At 41.4% G+C, this 20,536-nt stretch overlaps 1 protein-coding gene across 1 annotated transcript in view; it reads left to right on the top strand.

Annotated features, from left to right (window-relative positions):
- Window positions 1–20,310, top strand: part of FAT4 (FAT atypical cadherin 4) — a gene marked incomplete at its 5' end in the record, with an annotated part of 155,217 nt that extends 134,907 nt beyond the window's left edge. The window contains 7 exons of the mRNA XM_009289508.2: window positions 1,006–1,313; window positions 5,143–5,228; window positions 6,668–6,847; window positions 7,687–7,811; window positions 8,948–9,165; window positions 13,890–14,157; window positions 18,359–20,310. Of these exons, the coding sequence (XP_009287783.1) occupies window positions 1,006–1,313; window positions 5,143–5,228; window positions 6,668–6,847; window positions 7,687–7,811; window positions 8,948–9,165; window positions 13,890–14,157; window positions 18,359–20,244 (3,071 nt within the window). The remainder of the gene's footprint in view (window positions 1–1,005; window positions 1,314–5,142; window positions 5,229–6,667; window positions 6,848–7,686; window positions 7,812–8,947; window positions 9,166–13,889; window positions 14,158–18,358) is intronic.
- Between the last annotated feature and the right edge of the window lie 226 nt (window positions 20,311–20,536).

Raw genomic sequence — 20,536 nt, 5'->3', positions numbered from 1 at the left:
TCCGTGTCAGCACTGCTCAGCAGTAACGAAAACATCCCTGTGTTATCAACACTGTTTCCAGCACCAGTCCAAAACACAGCCCCGTACTAGTGTCTATGAAGAAAATTAACTCTATCCCAGCCAAAACCAGCACGTTCATATAGAAAAGCATAAAAGTAAATGCAACAGATTAATCAAAAAACAGATAAACCTGAGAAATCTACAATGTTTTAAGGCTGCTGAAAACCCTCACACAAAAGTATGGTTCTCAATACACATTTGTAACTACCTCTGAATACGGTTTTCTACTCACATGTGGAATAACTTCTTTATTCTGTTTTATTTCCTTTGTTTTACGTTTCCTCAGAGTTTATTAATTTCCTATATGGTCATAGCCCATTGTAAATGTAACTAATATTCATAAATTAGGTAAGTTTTTTCTCATTGTCACTGCAGTAAAAAAAATCAAGGGAAACTATGTGACAGAGATCTGAAAAGAAATGTGTAGAATGCACGAAAATATTCAGATCAATAAAACACGAGAAGGCATAATGTTTTAATCACACATATGCTTATATCATAAGTATAAAAAATGAACCACCAACTGAGAAGGATTTCAGATAACAGCTGTAAAGAGAAAAATAAGCTCAAGTTGCAAATTTATTTCCATAACTGGATTAACAAATTCCTGATGATAATTAACAACCATATTTGACATAGCTGTCAAACTCGCTTTTTTCCCCCTAAAGAAACCACAGAGCTCAATGCAATGTACTTCGTTTTTCAATAGGTGTAACTGTCATTTGTAACTCAATTTTTAAGTTTAAATATATATACGTCAACACCCGCCTGTGGGTAATAGGATTCTTCTGTTCAAGTTGCATATTTTTAATCACGCATTAGAGGTTTCTTAAAGAGCCAGTGTATCATAGCCATACCTAGAGCACATCAGTACTTTGTTTCGGGGAGAACGCTCAGCGAGGAAAAAAAACTATCTGATAGCAGATTTTACTTTTCATTTTGCAGGTGTTTTTGGCAATCATTGTGAACTGAACAGTTACGGATTTGAAGAGTTGTCGTATATGGAGTTTCCCAGTATGGATCCAAACAATAATTACATCTATATAAAGTTTGCCACTATAAAAAGTAATGCCTTAATGTTGTATAACTACGATAACCAAACCGGAGAGCGGGCAGAATTTCTGGCCCTGGAAATAGCGGAAGAGAGGCTGAGATTCTCCTACAATCTCGGCAGTGGCACATACAAGCTTACCACAACTAAGAAGGTGTCTGATGGACAATTTCACACAGTTATTGCCCGGAGGGCTGGAATGGTAAGAAATGTTAAAATGAGAATTTAAGACAAGTTCAGCCAAGTCACTTGGGCTTCCACATGAACTCAGAGGAACGTAAAATTAGTAACGTTGCGTTTGCTAGCAGAACCTCCAACTTTGGAAAAAACCTCCCTCGTTTCTGTCTTACTCCAGCTGACTCAAAGACCTATAATGCTTTGTTTAGTATGATGATGATAAAGAGAAATTAAAAAAACATGTGCAACGCCCTGTACTCTAAATGTGAAAAATGAGAACCAGGAATAATTAATGAAATAAATTACTACACATGAGGCTAATTAACTGATGCAGATTACAGGGATGATTATCAGGGAAGGCTAATTAACCATAGTAACTACAAAAAGCCTCAAAACAATTTTTCTCAACGTTTGGAAAATAGAAGCAGACAAAATTCCAGGCATCCACGACCTCCTTGAGCTAGTTCAGAGATATTACCAATCTCATAAGACTGGAAGCCTGTTTTTCCTCTGTAGCATACATGTAAAAATTTCAAAGGTGCTACACTGAGAAGGTTTTTTTGGGGGGAAGGAGGGGAGTTACTTTTCTTTTTGTCCCCCAGAAAGCATCTGAGGGGAGGAATTCTGCCAAAAACTGGGCTGGGACAACTGATTGCCATATGCCTGGTACTCTGACCCCTCTCCTGCCTTCGTTTTTTTTCCAGTAAATGTTTTCTATTTCTCTTCTCTCATTTTTTAATAATATTTCCAAAGCAGAACATAAACCAAATGCTCTTTGAGTTCAAGCCAAGCTTTTTGACTCCACAGTGTTTGAGTTAGAAATGAAACCAAATCTATTTGCCATCCATAATCAGTAACTATTGCCCAACAGCTCCCTTCTCAGGCAGAAATGGCCAGCATACGTGGAATCTCATATTCTTCCCATGTTTGAAATTAAAGTCATATAGGAATAATATATGGTTGGGACTCCACATTTTGTTTTATATATTTCAAGCCAGAAGTGATGTAGGGAATAAAAGAATAAACTGTTCTACTCGGTGTGGCTCCCCCTGAGTCCTTGTAGAGATTTCCCATCGCAAACTGCCGCAGAAGGCAGTGCTGCTGAGATACAGCCCTTTTAGGTTTTTAAGCTGCTCTGTTTGGAGCGCCCTGCTGAAGAGCTTCAGGTCTGGGGTGAGACGTCCATAGGCACAAATGTCCCGAGAGCAGCAAAGGGATGTATTACCTTGTGGTCTGGCGTTCTTTGTAGGACCAGGGTTGTCTCCTGACCGTCCTAAATGGCACTTTTTTCTTCTCTCTTAGAGAGCCTTGAGCCTGAAACTGCATTTCAGTTGCACAGTGCAAGACCTGATTTCTCCATTTATTGAAGGGGGGATGGTTTAGTCTTCAGCTGGATTTGCAAATCCAATTTGTGTGTGTTTGGAGGAGTTATACGTCCAAATAAGATGAAGGATAATTGTGATGTTGAATAATGACTTTGTTTTAACGTGCCTTAATATCAGATACTTAATAATTTGCACCGCAGCTTCCAAATGGTGAAGCCCAAAGGCGCACCTACATCTTGAAAGGCACCAGATTCCATTTTAGCAACTAAATTAGCATGGTATTTCAATCAATGAGATTTAAATGGCTAAGTATAGGAGCACACATTAAAAACTGCAACAAATAAATGAAATACACTTAAGAAAAAAATAGAGCAGAAAGATGTTTTACTTGTAGGTATGCCAGAGGGCTAGACTATAGAAGAAGAGATAACATAAAAAGGACTATTTACAGAAAATTTCAGTTATGAAATTTCAGCTTCAGGCTGAAAGGAAACATTTAACACAACCTGTATCTTTGTGTGATTATTTTTTTTTTATGTTTAAACCTTCTCAGAAACGTCAGCTGTTTACAAACACAGTTATGTGAAAAGAATCGCCTTTATCTTAGATATTTCTGCTGCAGGAAAAATGTCTCCCAGGTGTCCCAAAGTGTATAAAATAGTCCCCCTTCAGGATTCCAAATCTGTCATTTCCTACAGCACAGTGGGATTTTATCGGAAACTGGTAAAATCATTAAGTTGTCAGTCCTGAGCTATTGCAGAGTGACAGGATAGAAAGTCTCATAATGCGGCAAGGTAACCGTAGAGTAATGCTTAAGTAACAAGCAGGAACATTTGACTAACATTAGAAAATAAATTGTATGAACTCTGGTCCAAGTAAAATATATTCTCAAATATCTAGCCCTTCAGCTGGGGTTGTAGCTTGGCTTTCACAGCACATAGCGATGTAAGTTAGGGAGATTACACTGATTGAGCTAAGAACAAAAAACTCATTTCATTTTTTGTTGCTGATATTCAGAAGGAAAATATGTATGCGTGTGATGGCATACAGACCAGCCAGCTTATTATTCTTTCTATGAATTGTTGCATTTATACAGGGCATATAATCTGCTTTGGAACTGCAGACTGACGTTTCTCGGGAGAAGCAGTTTGCTCATTATGTATGGAAAGAAATTCAAGATAAGCTTGCATTAAAAATAGCAAATTGAACAATTTAGGCGTACTGTAGGGCATGATTTAGGGCTAAGAGCTATGAATTCATTTGGTCAATACAATGCTGGTCACAGTGTGTATTTGGAAATAACATGGACAATCCATGGGGATTTCAACAGGACGTTGTTAGTGAACTTAGTTGCAGGCAGGAAGAAAAGTCATTGCAGAGTAACGACATACTGATAGCTATTGCTGTTTGCTCAGCTCCTGTAGAGTAATCTAAATCAAAATATAAACCAAGGCATTTTTAAAAGTGACGTTTGATTTAAATTTGCCGTAGAACTGTACCACACATCTAGTTGAAACGTGAGAAGCTGATATGTACAATTTGGAGATTATGTTTATTTTTCTGAAAATTTGTTTTAAGGAATAACTAACCTTCAGGGGGTTTTTTGCAACGCATCTGCTATTAATAAATCGCTGTCGGGACAATTCTTTGCTAAATAAGGAATAAAATAAAAACTCCTTTTTAAATCAGCTGGAATTATTTCATGATTTTAGTGAAAGCTTTGGTTAGACTTTTAGAGATTACAAATACAAGTGCCACGATTCGCTTTAATGTAAATGACTGAGGTGGGTAATGAGGCAACCTCGTTGTCTGGGGCTCCATGGCTTGGAGATAATAATAAAGAGGAAGACTGCTCTGAGTGCTGGTGATGCCCGGTACTTCTCTGAACATCAGCTTGGTCCCACTGTGGGTATCCACCAGGTTTCACCATTATCAATGTGGGGCAAACATCCCTCATGACATATCAGCCTAAGGGTTACCTTGATCAGGTCCACTTGGTTACTCTTTGAGTATTATTGAGTGGTTGGTTATTATTTTTAACTAGTAATCTCCGCGTTTGTACTCCCAGCTTTTGTAACGTGTTTTTTATCAAGTTTAAGCAACATGTTTAATGTCACGGTCAAGCCCCTGAAGGAATGTCCTTTGTGTTTGGAGGGAGCAGCGCTCTGTTCAGATCAAGAGTAGGATACGATACGAGCCAAAATAACTGCAGTTTCGAGGAGTAAAGCAAACAAACATGAAAGAAACCCTACCCAAATCTGAACACTTTGTGTTTAACTGATTCTCTGTATGAAGCAGTCAATTAGCTCACTCTCTGTTAGTATCCACATCTTGGTATTCGCTATGTTGATCCAGAATGTAGTTGATCAGTGGCTCTGAAGCACCCTGTGATCCCGAGTGACATGGTAATATACAAGTGCTCCATTCTAGCCAAGTCCTTGATATAATACATTTAATCATAAATATTTAATGTGGTTGGGGACTACAACCTTGTAATATTCATCATTTTTGTGTGTGTGGCTTTTGCAGGCAGCTTCACTGACGGTAGATTCCTGCTCTGAGGATCAGGAGCCAGGCTACTGCACTGTTAGCAATGTTGCTGTTTCTACTGACTGGTAAATAATTCTTCATTTGGGGGGGTGGGTTTTGAGTAAAATGAAAAGTAAAATTAAAGAGAAATCACCCTCTAAAGCCAGAGAAATTTGGAGTAATGATTACATGCTCTCAGCCCAGCCTCAAGCAAGGGATAGATACCTCAGCTGCACTCCTTCAGAGGCATGCAAAGGCAAGGCTCCAAAGTGTCATTTTCTCCCATCTTTGCAGAAGCAAATTAAATTTTCTACATGTGCTCCTACTTGCTAACTCAGGCTACATTTCTGCACGGAGCTTATTCATGACAAGGAGTTTATTCAGAAATCCCCAATTCTCGGCTCCGTCTCTGTCCCCAGGCTCTGGTGGCACACGGGAAATCTGTGGCCATGAGTAGTCTGCACTGTGGTGTAAACGGGGATAAGACTTATTGCTTAATGCTATGAGATTTCACGTCATAATCTGGAAAGAGTTAACAAATCAGAATATCAGATGCTCGTAGTTACTGACAACTTGTAAATCTTAGACAGTAAAGCACAAATGTATTTGTTATAATCAACTGGCTCTCAAATATACAGCACTACTCTTCGACAGTTTGAAGTTCTACGATATTTAGTGCTACAAATCTTTAGCAAAGCCTTCTCCGCTTTTACATTTTGAATCGTATCTATCTTGCCAAAACCAGGCTCAGACTCAAAATGCTATTACTCTAGTAGCACCTATATTTCACTCCAGAGTTCAGTTTTGGGCTTTGATTTGGGGTCTTGCATTTATTTATTTATTTACACTGCACCTCTCATTTCTTATAAAGGTATAAGAAATAACATCACCTCATTACTGCTTTCTTTTAAAAAAAAATATTAAGAGTGATTAGTTTGACATTGTTTTCAGTAATTTCCAGATGTCATCTTTTACAGTTTTCATTTCGTAAACGTTGGCCAGTAGAGAGAACAAACCTTATTTCTTGTGTTTACCATAACTAACTCAGAAGCCTTTCTGTTACATCTTTCGATCCTCTTTGGAGATAACAATAACTTTAATCCCAACCACTTTGGCTAATTTCTTACAATAATCACAACCATATTTCCTGTCACACGTGGTTTCCCCACTAGCAAAGGTGTTATAACTTTGTAAAATAATGAATCCATCTTCCAGCTATTTACATATCATCTACAGTTTAAACGATAATTGAGTAAACAACCTTATTCATTATGATTTCAAGCACGTTGCTCAGTCAAGCGAATAGAAATTTTGACATGCAATAACTGAGTGTGAATTTAGAGTCATACCCATTATAACTGTTAGTTCAAGCGCTACTGATCTCTGTCTCCCCTTCTAAATGTAAAATACGAATTTTGGAAGAGGAATTTTAGCCACAGACCGTAGCTGATGGTTACAGTTCCTGTGTTGTCATTGCTGTCTTAATGTCTGATACTGATAAATTATTTTTCTGACTCTTTTATAGGACTCTTGATGTACAACCAAATCGAGTTACTGTTGGTGGCATCAGGTCTGTAGAGCCCATCCTTCAAAGGAGAGGACAGGTGGAAAGCCATGATTTTGTGGGCTGTATAATGGAGTTTGCAGTCAATGGACGTCCCCTGGAGCCCAGCCAGGCTTTGGCAGCTCAAGGAATCTTAGATCAGTACGTCTGCTATATATGGTATCGAATGGACCGTGTTTACAATAAAGGAAGCCGTCATGAAAGTCAGACGCTATTCCATTCAGACACCTTCAGATATTTCTTGTAAAAAAAATGACTGTAGAATTTATTGTAAAGTGTGAAAAATATAAGAAGAAAGTGAATTTGGATGAAAGGTTCACAAAAGATTACAGAGGCTTCAAAAACACAACATCATTACATTTCTATTGCCAATTATTAACGTTGCTTTGCAGGCTGAAATAGAGTAGCCCTGTTACTGGGTTTCTTTATAAATTCCACCTGGGTTTGACTGTACTCATACGGTTCACTAAACCTCTACTCCCTCTTATTTCTTTTTAATCCACAATGTCTGTTCTATCACTTTGCCTCTCAAGTATCGCTGAATTTCCCTCGTATCCTCCGAGTGGTCTTTCAGAAATGATGGACTATCTGATTCTATTGTTTTTTCCATCTCAGTGTTTGAAGTCGCACTTGTAGCAATTATGTCAGTCTTGCGTCCAAATTTGCTAGCTCTTTCAACCCCGAAGTTTGTGCTGTTCATGGTGATAAGAAGTCTCTGGAGGTCTGCAGCGTAAAAAGCACCTAAAAGAGTTTCTTCTTCTCTTGCGTAACAGGTAACAGGAGTCTCACTGCCTCTGAATTCCTTTCTCTTTCATAAGACTGTTACAGTTTGATGCTGAAAATTGGGATCTCTTTAGAAACATGACCTGTGTATGGAGAAGAGCCTCTCCGTTTTTGCGTTTCCCGGTGGGAAGGATGCTTCCCAGCACATTTTCTCTGCTTATTTGGGCTTGTTCTTCAGCATCTACTTTTTGTTTCAGATGCCCCAGACTAGAAGGCGCTTGCACAACCAGCCCCTGCCAACATGGTGGCACCTGTGTTGATCACTGGTCGTGGCAGCAGTGTCACTGCAAAGATGGACTGACAGGAAAGCACTGTGAAAAATGTATGGAGAAGGTTTTACTGGTTTTCTCTTTAATGTACACCTAACTGTGGTTTAACCAAATGCCATTAAGAGTTTCTTTTCACGGGTATGGGATAATGAATTGTATAAAATAATGAAAACAAGCAGCATGCTTGCCTCTTAAATAATTTTGAAGGAAAAGTCCACAATGGACTATTGTCCTTTCATGAGCTAAAAATAGCAACAAGTTACATATATTATGTTTTCTGGTCTGTATATCACATTTCAGGTAACTTGCACTCATCTAAAACTACTGCTTCCCAATAACGTATAATCAGTAACTAAACTAAAGCTATCCCAAAGGAGGGATTTGTCTGCTGTGGGGACGTAAGAGGGTAAGGGAAAACCCTTCCCTTCACATAAACGTTGTGTGCATGTGCTTATGGCTTCTCCGAACTGTAGGCCTTTTTATCAAATGACCGTCAGATTATATGCAAGAAAATATGGTAAATTAAATAAAAGCAAGCCATTTACACTCTGGGGTTATTAACTCGCATATGGATAGCTCTGTAAATCAGTACGGGATTGTCTAGGAGAGCAAAGTGATTTATTTCCCTGTAGTTGTAGTATAATGACTGGGCTTTGTTTTCTTACGTGTCCCGTTATTGTTTAGCTGATTTATATGCTTTTATTGCTCCGGTTTACAAAAGAATTTAGCCATAATTTCAACAGCGTTTGGTAGTCAATGCTCTGCCATTTTTTTAATTCTTTTTTTTATGCCATAACAAATAGAAAGTCATTATCTCTGCCCTGAAGAGCTTAGAGTTCAATATATCATGAAACCCTGCTTGCAGTAATGGAAACAGTAACATCCCTGGGAAGGAATTACAGTTCTGAGAGCCAAATTTTTTTCCCTACTCCCTCACTTGTTCCCTAGCGAGTTTTAATTTACTATTGACTGATAGCAGCAGTAAATTACTAGCACACTCCCACTCTCAAACACACATTCTGGTTGAAGCCAAAGAATTGAGGGGCTGAAATTGCCATTCACTCCTGCTCTCCCCCCTGACCTGCTCTGAACTTGATCTCTGCTCTGAAAGAAAATGGTCGTTATTAGGCAGATGGTCGCTATAGCCGTAACGAGCTGCGTACTCAGTACTTCCCCATCCTTGTCCCAGATATTACTGCCGACACTGCCTTATCGCTAGAAGGCAAAGGACGACTTGACTACCACATGAGCCCAAACAAGAAGCGAGAATACATGATGAGACACGGCACTCGAGGCGCCGGCCCGGGACCCCCAAATGCGGACCGCTTGGAAGTGAAGTTCAGGACAAGAAGCGAGAACGGCGTTTTAGTTCACGTCCAGGAAAGCAGCAACTTCACTACCGTGAAGGTAAGATTACAGCTAATGCTGAGTTTGATTTGATTGGACTGCCTCGTGCATGGTGATCAAAATCACATTTTTCCATTACTCTTGCTGTTTCCTTTATAAAATATTAGGTCTTTAACTGAGGCTAGGCACTGCTCCAGTATCGTTCATCTTCTCAACAATTCCCTTGCTATTTGCCAAGGTATCAGAAGATCTTGATAGTTTTGTATCTAATCAGTTTTGTCTAGACTCCAAATAGTGACTGTTTTAAGGCCACAGGAACAGTACTCATTGCCATATTTGTTATCATCATTAAGTTACACTCTACAGAACAAATCATTTCATTATTGGCCTTTTATCTTCTGATTTTTCAGGCCTCAAACCCAGACCCTCCTTAAGCTAGCAAACAATTGCCAAAAAGTTTTCTTTAATTCCTACTAGCGTGGCTCATGCTTATCAAACTAGGAAGTGAGGGATAACTTGAATTCATGAGGTTACCCATAGACCAGTGTCAATATCAAATTATTTTGAGATACATAGCTGAATTAATGCTTCAAATGCCACACAGTTTTGGTTTTTTTCCCAAAGAGTTTATTGCTGCAGAAGTTACCTTTCTCAAGAGAAAGCGATGGTTCAGTTCCTGGCTATGACTCAGTCCACTTACTCATAACTCTAAATGAGTACAGCAGTGATGTTGGCAAGCCCCTTTATTGGGTTGGTGTAAGCTCCAAGTTTCCTTGACTGCTGTAAGGCTTTCCAAGATTTTTCCCTGACTTTTAAAGAAACTCATACAGAAATTCACACTTTCTAAGCTTCAGCCCCGTGGATATTCTCCACCTGCCTGGTCAGAGGTACCGAGCTTTCCTGACACACCGGCTGCCTTTAAGAAGCAAGTCTGCATCACTTCCCTGGCATATGGTTTTACCACATCATTTGATAGGAAGTTTCTGCCTCAGTCATATTAGCAGATAAGATCTCATTATTTTGAGTTCTGGAGAGAAAAAAACAAATACTACCTTTTTCTCCCTAGTAGAATTTGCTAAGTCAGCTCTACAGGCGTTATTAAAAAAAAGAAAAAGAAAGTTGCCTTTCCTGGCTGAAAGCACTAGTGGTGTGTTTATGCAAACACTCTTATTATTGTTAATGTTGGTGAAGTTATACAAGCAAGCAGAGGGCGTCAAGTCCCAGACGCAGCTGTGCAAGGGCAAAGAGTGGAGGTTTGCCTAGTAACAGATGCAGCAGTTTGAGGAAGGAGAGGTAACATCACTGTGCCGATTATTGCCAAAAAGTTCCCAGATTATGCTAGTTAATAAAACTGTAGTAATTTAACTGCAGTTAGTACAGTATGGCTTCTGCGCCACTGCTCGTACCTGGAGTAGGTATCGTGACAAGCACTTCCCTCGGTGGTGGCCCAAGACGTCGGTGAAGCCAACCCCACGCGTAGGTCTCCCTGGCATCTCGGTCCGCTCCCAGTGCAGAGATGAGCTTTAGGGACTTCTGTTTACAACTCTCTTGTCAGTCTTCAAAACAGACAATTTTATAACTTGATTTTTGGGTCTTTTAACGTGCTTGTTATCCAAAGTGTAAGCATTCAGAGAAAATCTGCCATGTGTTTTTTAATATTAAACTGTGCTAGGGAAAAGCTACAAGTCCTGTGGCTACTTCCATGCCTCCACATTTTTCCTCTTGTAGCTAACTGGTTTTGGTGTAGATGGGATTGGGGTAAAATTAGAGAAATGGTAATAAATCAGACCCACTGAGATTGCGAGCAGCTGGTTCACTAAATGATGGATGTAAACTCCCCCCAAAGAACCCAAGAGAGGTCTTTATCATCTGAAGGGATCCTTAATCCATGAAAGATACAAAAACTGGCAGATTAAATTAAACAATGGTCAAATTCAGATGGAAAATGCCCCCCAAAAACACACAAAAAGGAAGAGAGGAGGGAATTCCTTATTAGTAAAGCTCTTTGTCACAGCTTATTTTCCTACAAATAATACGCGTTGCAACTAATTCAGTTAGAAGTAATGGGATAAATACGGCAGGTTAAAGGTGAAATTGCCTGCTTTGTTTTAGCTGAAAATCTCCTCTGAAATCAGATTAAATTAGCATAACTGTAGCTCTAAGATCTATGAATTGTACGGGTAGAGAATATGGATTACAAGTTACTTATGTAAGGTAACATATGCATATGTTAGGGTGGTGAGACACTGGAACAGGTTGCCCGGAGAAGTTGTGAATGCCCCATCATTGGAAGTGTTCAAAATCAGGTTGGACGGGGCTTGGAGCAACCTGATCTAGTGAAAGATGTCCCTGTCTATGGCGGTGGGGGGGACGACTAGATATCTTGAAAGGTCCCTTCCCACGCAAACCATTCTGTGATTCTATGCACATATTGAGTTGCAGGAAAAAATCAGAACATAACTCATTTAAATGATGTGTCATCCAGTGGGCCATAAATCTGTAAAGGCTAGTGCTCAGATTTAAGACAAATAAGAAGCAATTTGTTCAGTAAAGGAGACTCAGAATATTAGTAAAGTTGAATCATCCTTGTAGTTAGGAATCTGTTTGCTTTAGTGGTTCATTCTTTTCATTATATTCTACTTGTCAGTTGCTCTGCTGTTTAAATAAAACCCAGAAATGGGTGTTACTCAATATTGTCAGCATCAGCATTTGTTTCAAATTTAGAAGTATGTTGTGCTTCAAGGAACCGAGACCAACATTCCTTATTTTTTCCTGGTTGAAGGAGTCATGGACTGGTCTCGTCTCTGGAAATTTTATTTTCCAAATGCCACTAGTACATTATTTATGCGTCTGTTAGCATTAGTCACATGCAATTTTAAAGAAACAGAAATAGAGCTAGAGAGTCATAAATCAGTATGGAAAATATCTAGTTGCTGACAGGTAAATAATTCTATAATTCTTCTCTAATGTGGAATTAGAAGTTACGATTCTGTGCTTAGTCTGCCCGTAAGCTTAGAGGATATTGTCTGATATGGTATATTTCTTTTTGCTTACATAAAGACCAAAATACAAGCTAGTAACTTCATGGAGCATAAAAGACAAAATAAGACTAACAAACCAGTTACAGGTTACAGACAGAAGTACATGTATATATTCTGCCCAGTTAATCTTTTTATAAATACTTTTGATTGTGGCAAATGTTGTTTAATATGTTACAATAGTCTGTGTGACTGCATTTCCAAGTGTGGGATTTTCTTTGTGCTGTGTGATAGTTTAGATGTATGCCACCTGTGTTTGCCGGTAACAAAAGCATCCTCTCTCTGAGGGGCAGCTTTATCAAAGGGTCCCTCAAACAATACGTTTTCAAATAGTCCAAATTTTTGCATTTACAGATGAAGTGCATGCACATATTAACCATTGTATTTCTTGATCCAGATGGAATACGTGCTAGATACATTTAGTTCAGGCTGCTGCCAAGACATGAGCGTGGTCTTAAAGCCATATTAAAGCTGATCTGTATGAACAAAGTCCTCAGCTTGCATCACTACAGAAGTAAATCCAGAGCATTTAAAAGTTTCTGGAAACGAGAGCGGCATTCTTGTAGCCGGTGTGTCACCTCACAGTTCTTCCCAGGTGAATGTTATTTTTCCTGGAACAAAGCATGCGAGGCTTAAAGAGGTTTCAGCAAACCTGGGGCTTCGACCTTTCCTGGACTATGCGTGTGCACGTTCTGCACGCTCGTGTTACGTATCACAGACCGACCGAGCTGCAGCGAGGAACACGGGAGGGAAAACAGTCGTCTTATTTAACATGTATGACCAAACGTGCAGAGTATGGAAGGAAACTTGCAACAAGTTGCAGAGCCACCCTATATGAGCTGTACACAAGCCTGTACGCCCTTAGGAGGTCAGCTGAGGTACCCGACTCCTGTGCAGTATTCGAGAAGCTGGCAGGTTTGGATGTTGGTTTTATTTTTAAACTCCTTATCTTAAACGCAGAATTTGCAGTGATTTCATTTTGAGATCATTTAATATTGAGCTAATAAGAGGTTTGAAATCCTGTATCCCAGTAGAATTGTGAGGCGTCATTCCTAGAGGAAAAGCCAAAAAATTTTTCATGGAATTTAATAGTACCTTTTGTCCCTAACAGCTGACAAGTTTAAAAGCAGTTTGCTCAAGTAAGCACCATTTGAAAATTCACACAAAATAATACACTTTGCAACTCTTCAGAAAGGTTTCCAAAATGCAACTATTTTTCTGCAAAATGCAAATTAGCAGCAAAACCAGATAGGAAATGGGAATCTTGTTCAAGTCCTGCCATGCCGTATATATTCCTACTGTATCGTAATGAAAACTAGATACAAGTTTTTGGGGCAAGGACAGCATCTGTTTACTCTGCAAAGCATTTTCCACACTTGCATTGAAGAAGGAGGAAGAATTATTCTTTTATTGGTTAAAATGTTTTCTCATGCGCATGCCCTATTGCTGGCCTCTCGGTAGGTTTTTCTCTTATGAGATTAGCCGGGGAATGAGAGGATGGCAGCTCTAAGTTTTCTACAGATGCAATGATGTATTTAATTGCGGCCAAATTTTTAGTACTAAATAATTAATGCATTTTTAGTACAAAACAGTTATTGGGGGAAAAATACACCCAGGCTTCCTATTGCAACCGAAGCCACGTGTTACTGTAGCTGTACTGAACAGGCAGAACATTGGCGATGTGTGTATAGGAGTGGTTATGTGCGTATCATTTTAAAATCACGCATTTTACTGGTTTCTGATCAGATAAAAGGTGGGAAAGTGCATTACGTATCCGATGCTGGCATTGCTGGGAAAGTGGAAAGAAACATCCCAGAAGTGTACGCTGCGGATGGTCAGTGGCATTCGGTCCTCATTGAGAAGAACGGGTCTGCTACTGTCCTGTCGGTCGACAAGACTCATAGCCGAGACATTCTCCACGCCACACAAGACTTTGGTGGACTAAACGTTCTTTTTCTTTTTTTTTTTTTTTTTTTTAATATAGCACACATAAGCAGATTTCAGCAGACAGAGGGTCTCTATTTGCTTAAAGGTTGCAGAATGTACTGTAATTCTTTATTGGTAACTAATACACTTCCATACTTTGCCAGGAAAACTGCAAATTTAATGAGTAAGGATTGCAGACTTTGTTCCTTCAATACACGTTGCAGCGTTGTTGTTTCCAAAGCAGGCACTCCATCTGCAGGGTTTTTGGAGGCGGGGGGTGGGTTTGCTTGCTTGTCTGGAAATCAGTTGTTATAATTTTGTTATGCTAATGGAGAAGAAAGGATCTATTCTTCACCTGGGTCAGAATCTGGAAAAGCAAGGCAAATCTTTTACTTGGGCAAAAATGCTAAATGAGAACTTTGTCTCTGTAGGGGTTTGGTAAGTACTGCAGGATTTAGCCTGTTTTTAATATGATTAAAATATTTTCTGAAACTCCAACTTCCTCCTGCTTTATCCTGCTGTCAAATGAAGAATAGGATTTATTTCTGAGCAACAGAAACCAAGGACAATAAGGAACCACCCTCTGACCGAAATCTAGCTGTTAAGAAGTAAATCAATCTCCCTTAAGAGTTAAAGCAACTGTCTTAGACCCTGGCAAAAGAAGTAGATAACATATATTTGATATCATTCCCCCAGTGATAAGTAAAGATGGAAGTGATTTTTAGCTACAAACTGTGAGATACTCCAGACAATGCAGGCGTAGGTTTCACAGAGTTTTTATATTGAAAAATCTTCCTGACTTTGAGAATTGTGACCAGATAAAGGATCTTTGAGTGGAGCAAATTCACACTTCACATTTGTGTATTGTGAATTTGTATGAAATGCGGTATGAAATCATATGAATGCTATGCTTACCTTACCATTTTTCCATGCATGTTTTATGAGCAGCGTATGCATGGAAAAGTCAGAGGCTTTTAGGAAAGCTGGAACAAAGAAAATGGAGGACGCTAAAAATCTCACTACTGCCTGATGCTGTGGCAGACAAATTAGGAATGTCTGGCTTCCATTAGGAATGCACAATCCAAAATGTCTTGTTCATATGATTTTATTTTATTTTAATATTGGATTACATTGTGTACAACATACCAGGGATTTACAAGGGAGAGGTATAAAACTCTGCATGAACTCCGAGAGTCAAAAATATCTGCAGTACTGTTAAAGGCAGACAAAAACATACACGGGTGACAATTCCAGGGCTGTGAAGCTGGTATATCCAATAACATTTTCAAACCCGGGTAGACCTGGCAAAATCCCGATTGCTGTTTATCACATCACTGCTGCAAGGGACCACCAAGCGTGCGGCAAGGTAATCGTCCATTTTGCTTGGGCTCCCACCTGAACCTAAATCCTCAATTTCCTCTTTATTTGGGAATGTAAAAACAGGAGAAAATGAAAATACAAGTAGTGCTGAAAGAAAACACATCTCTCTAAGAATGGAAATAACAGAGAGATAGCATGCTTGCAAAACTTAGAAGGCTCTTTCATGTCCCTTTACACCACATGACTTGCATCTCTCAGTGAAACGTATTTGATGTTGAAACCCACTCGTATTTCATTTCTGACGTCAGAGGGTGTTCAAAGTTTAAAACAACATACTTTGAAGATTATAAATCTGTAATATCGCCTCATACAACTTGAGTATATTCGCTATTTCATGATAGAGTAAATATTCGTAACATTTATCTCTGTGCTACCCATTTTTACAGAGATTTCCACAATTATTCACAAAGTTACCGTTCATAGTGGCTGTTCTTCCATTCCAGCAATATGTTTGCTGAAATGAACCTTTCTCTGACACTACTAATGCCTGGAAAATTTGTTCCTGTTTATTCTTTCACCCGATCGCGATGCTTCAGAACTGAGTAGTGGCACTTTCCTTCTCCTTGTTGATTATTTTTATTGATAATAGCTGATAAATTTGGTCTTGAATAATATCCTCCTGTAAATCTGGCACCACACACAGCATCCCAAGGACAATCCATCAGAAGTTAAGGAGAAATAAACATGTTTCTTACAGCAACCGCGCATGTGGACACTGAGAGCATAACTTCCAAACACGTCTCTGCGTACCATTTTGTCACAGCTCCGAGTAGAGGTCAGCATAAGGTTGCACCATCCAAAAACCCTTGCAGAAAGGATTAAGTCCTGGGAACACAGAGAATTATTAGGCTGGCAAAAGGCTGGATTTTCCTGCGACCTCACATACAACCACCGCACAAAGGCCGGGGATAATCCCGTCTCCCTGGGCTCTCGCAGCACCGAAACTCGGCGTCGCCACTGACAGGGCAGCGCTACAACCCAGCTGTGGGAAGTTTGGGAAGAGGCCACTCAAGATTCAGAGACGTAAAAGCATCGCCCTGATTTTAGGAGACAGTAAGACAGGAGGCTTAGCTGCAGCACGATAGGCAACTTCAGGTCAGAACAGGGGAAACTGGAAAGCACACAAGCAAAGGGGAATGGAAGCTAATGTGTTCTGCTAGCACAGCCAAGCCAGCTGCGCGCAGGTTTCTCTGTGTGGATGATAAGTTTTAGAAATATGGGAAAATTAGGAAACAAAAACATTTAAGTACATTGAATGAAGTCGTTAGGAGGAGTATTTGTTCAAATTCATTTTAAAGACATTAAATACTATTAGAATAGATGTTTCCCTATGGTAACCATCTGAATTCTTGGCTTATTTACTGAACAATGGAGCCTTTCATTTAGCTTTAGTGAAATGGGTCTATAAATTGAAAATTGAGTCAGTTTAACAACATACTTTTAGAAAATACAACGTTTCTGCAAAATCCATCCATTTGCTCGTTGCTTAGTATTTTGGCAAAATAATTTTGCTTCAAGGGGAAACTACATTATAATAAAGATCTGAGAATATAACCTTCAGACTTCCTTCGATGAGTCTATCTGTAAGATAAGCACGCTACAATCACAAAAGTATCCATTTGCATTGCAAACCTCAGATCTAATCTGGTCAGTGAGCAGCAGAGTTAAGTCTATGTCTGAGCAACCCCTTTTTACCCAAAATGCATTTTTTCATTTCATTTTATATTATGTTTTTTCCTCGATTTGAACTTTATTCCCAGCCTCCAAGCTTGAGGGTAGATACTTCCTAATTGGACAGTAGTTCCTTCTCCTGTGCCGCCTGTAGAATTCTTAAAAGCCAGATCAACACTGCAAATTATATTTAGGCTTCTGCTCACAATTGCCTGGTTTTTTTTCAGATTTAATGAAAGCAATGGGAGCGCGAAATGTCTTACAGGCCTTCTAGAAAACACGATAGGTTAATTTCAGCATCTTAATTGCAGGTTTTGGTACATTTTATTTACTCACCTAAGAATATTTTCGTTGCTTTGAAATCTTAATGTTGAAGTTAAAAACCATGGTCTGTTTCTGACTTCTTATTTGGCAGACTTAAAAGAATGAAGATATCTTGGTATCATTTATATAAATGCCATGCATATATCTTCAGAGAAATTACTTAACTACTTTCTTATCTTTAATCTCCACTTCTATGCACAGCTTAGATGTGAAAATCATTAGTTTTAAAAGGTGCATGTATAGAAGTTATGTCAGAAGCTCCAGGCAGGACCAGCCCTTACTTAATCTTGTTCTGCTTAAAAATAGATTTCAGTTCCTCTCTAATATGAACCCCCCAAAATTATCAAAAGTTTATGAACGAAATAGTCATTACAATGTAAGAGAAATATTTAACAGAAGCAACAAAACGTTCCTTACACCTGAGCCTAAATGATTCAGCGCAGATTGTCAGATACTGAAACATCTGTGAATGGGCCATCCTTCTAGCGAAATAAGTGGTTACTTAACTGTTACACCGTTGTGGTTAATATCACCGATATTTGTACATAATCACAACGCAAGGTAAAAATGTGGGGGAGCAATCGTAAGCTCAGTACACGTAAGATCCACTCGTGAAAATGTGGAGGCTTCATGTGTGTAACTAACAGCGTGATTTACCCCACACGCTGCTTCAAATCGCGTCACAAATTAAGGCCGTCGCCTCCATTGTGGCATTGGGTTTTCCATTTTGTTGCTTCTGTGTTTGTGTTTCCCCTTTCGTTGCAGGGGGCAAGAGGCACGCCGCAGATCTTGTCATCTGCTGATCAAAAGGTTTCCCCTTTAGTGCGATACTGATGCCCAGAGTGTCTGCGGCCTCTGTTGACAGTGCATACTCAGTCTTCAGGTCCCGACGTGACTGTTGCTTTTCCTCCTAGGCTTCGATGGCTGCATTTCCTACGTCAAGTACGGCGGGGAGAGCCTTCCCTTCGCTGGCAAGCACAGCCTCGCCACTCTCTCCAAAACAGACCCCTCGGTGAAGATCGGCTGCCGCGGCCCCAACGTCTGCGCCAGCAGTCCCTGCTGGGGCGAGCTGATGTGCATCAACCAGTGGTATGCCTACCAGTGCGTCCCGCCGGGCGCCTGTGCCTCCAGCCCCTGCCAGAACGGGGGCAGCTGCGAGCCCGGGGCGCACGCCGGCTTCACCTGCAGCTGCCCCGAGGCGTACGCAGGACGGACGTGCGAGTCGGTGGTGGCGTGCCTGGGGGTCTCGTGCGCCCCTGGCCATGAGTGTAGAGCGGGGATCAATGGTGGCCACATCTGCCTCCCGTCCCCGCACCCCGCCGAGCTGTCCCTGCCCCTCTGGGCCGTGCCAGCTATCGTGGGCAGCTGCGCGACGGTCCTGGCGCTGCTGGTCCTCAGCCTCATCCTCTGCAACCAGTGCCGAGGAAAGAAGTCGAAAGCCCCGAAAGAGGAGAAGAAAACGAAGGAGAAGAAGAAAAAAGGGAGCGAGAACGTGGCTTTTGATGACCCTGACAACATCCCACCCTATGGCGATGACATGACCGTCAGGAAGCAGCCTGAAGGGAACCCAAAACCCGACATCATCGAAAGAGAAAACCCGTATCTCATCTATGATGAAACCGACATCCCACACGCCACGGAGACGATCCCCAGCGCCCCGCTGGCTTCCCCCGAGCCCGAGATCGAGCACTACGACATCGACAACGCCAGTAGCATCGCCCCCTCAGACGCCGACATCATTCAGCACTACAAGCAGTTTCGGAGCCACACGCCCAAGTTCTCCATCCAGAGGCACAGCCCGCTGGGCTTCGCGCGGCAGTCCCCCATGCCCCTGGGAGCCAGCAGCTTGACCTACCAGCCCGCCTATGGGCAGGGCCTGAGGACAACGTCTTTAAGCCACTCGGCATGCCCTACTCCCAACCCTCTGTCTCGGCACAGCCCCGCACCCTTCTCCAAATCGTCGACTTTCTACAGGCACAGTCCGGCGAGGGAGCTGCACCTCGCCATAAGGGAAGGGAGCCCACTGGAGATGCACAACGATGTCTGCCAGCCTGGCATTTTTAACTATGCCACTCGCCTGGGGAGGAGAAGTAAGAGTCCACAGACCATGGCGAGCCACGGTTCCCGACCGGGAAGCCGCCTGAAGCAGCCCATCGGGCAGATCCCTCTGGAGACTGCTCCTCCGGTGGGACTGTCCATCGAAGAGGTGGAGAGACTGAACACCCCTCGCCCCAGAAACCCCAGCATCTGCAGTGCAGACCATGGCCGGTCCTCTTCCGAGGAGGACTGCAGAAGGCCTCTGTCCCGGACGAGGAACCCGGCCGATGGTATTCCCGCGCCCGAGTCCTCCTCCGACAGTGACTCCCACGAGTCCTTCACCTGCTCGGAGATGGAATACGACAGGGATAAGCCCATAGCGTACACCTCCAGGATGCCCAAGTTATCCCAGGTCAATGAGTCCGATGCGGATGACGAGGACAACTACGGCGCCAGGCTGAAGCCCCGGAGGTACCCTGGCCGCCGAGGCGAGGGGGGGCCGGTGGGGGCGCAGGCGACCGCCGCCAGCGCCGGGGAGAGCTCCCTGCCCATGAAGCTGGGGCAGCAAGCGGGAAGCTTCAACTGGGACAACCTCTTGAACTGGGGCCCGGGCTTTGGGCATTATGTGGATGTTTTCAAAGATTTGGCATCACTTCCTGAAAAAGCAGCAGCAGCAGCAGCAGCAGCAGCAGCAAGTGAAGACAGCAAAGGTGGTACAACGAAGCCTGTTTCCAAGGATGGGGAAGCAGAACAGTATGTATAGGCTTTATCTCCTGGTACTGCCGCAGTGCAAAGCCACGGGGACCGGTCAAACCATTATATGGTTGTAGAAAAGCAAAGGTCAGCATTTGAACCCCAGGCCAGTTTGGTTGGAGGAGACTTTAAAAATAATAACCATTATGCTGCTGAAAGAGACTTAAAACACTTTTAATTTAATTATGCTTGGATGAATTTATTTCTCCTGCATGCATTGTATTTGAAAACAGGATATTCGGCATGCAGCCTTTGAAAAGGGTTTCCTATTTACCATTGTTTGGTTTGTGATTCTTAAATTA

The sequence above is a fragment of the Aptenodytes forsteri genome, unplaced genomic scaffold, assembly GCF_000699145.1.
Source record: "Aptenodytes forsteri isolate BGI_AS27 unplaced genomic scaffold, ASM69914v1 Scaffold109, whole genome shotgun sequence".
Classification (NCBI taxonomy): domain Eukaryota; kingdom Metazoa; phylum Chordata; class Aves; order Sphenisciformes; family Spheniscidae; genus Aptenodytes; species Aptenodytes forsteri.
The sequence above is the reverse complement of the archived record's forward strand: the minus strand, read 5'-3'. Positions and strand labels throughout refer to the sequence as shown.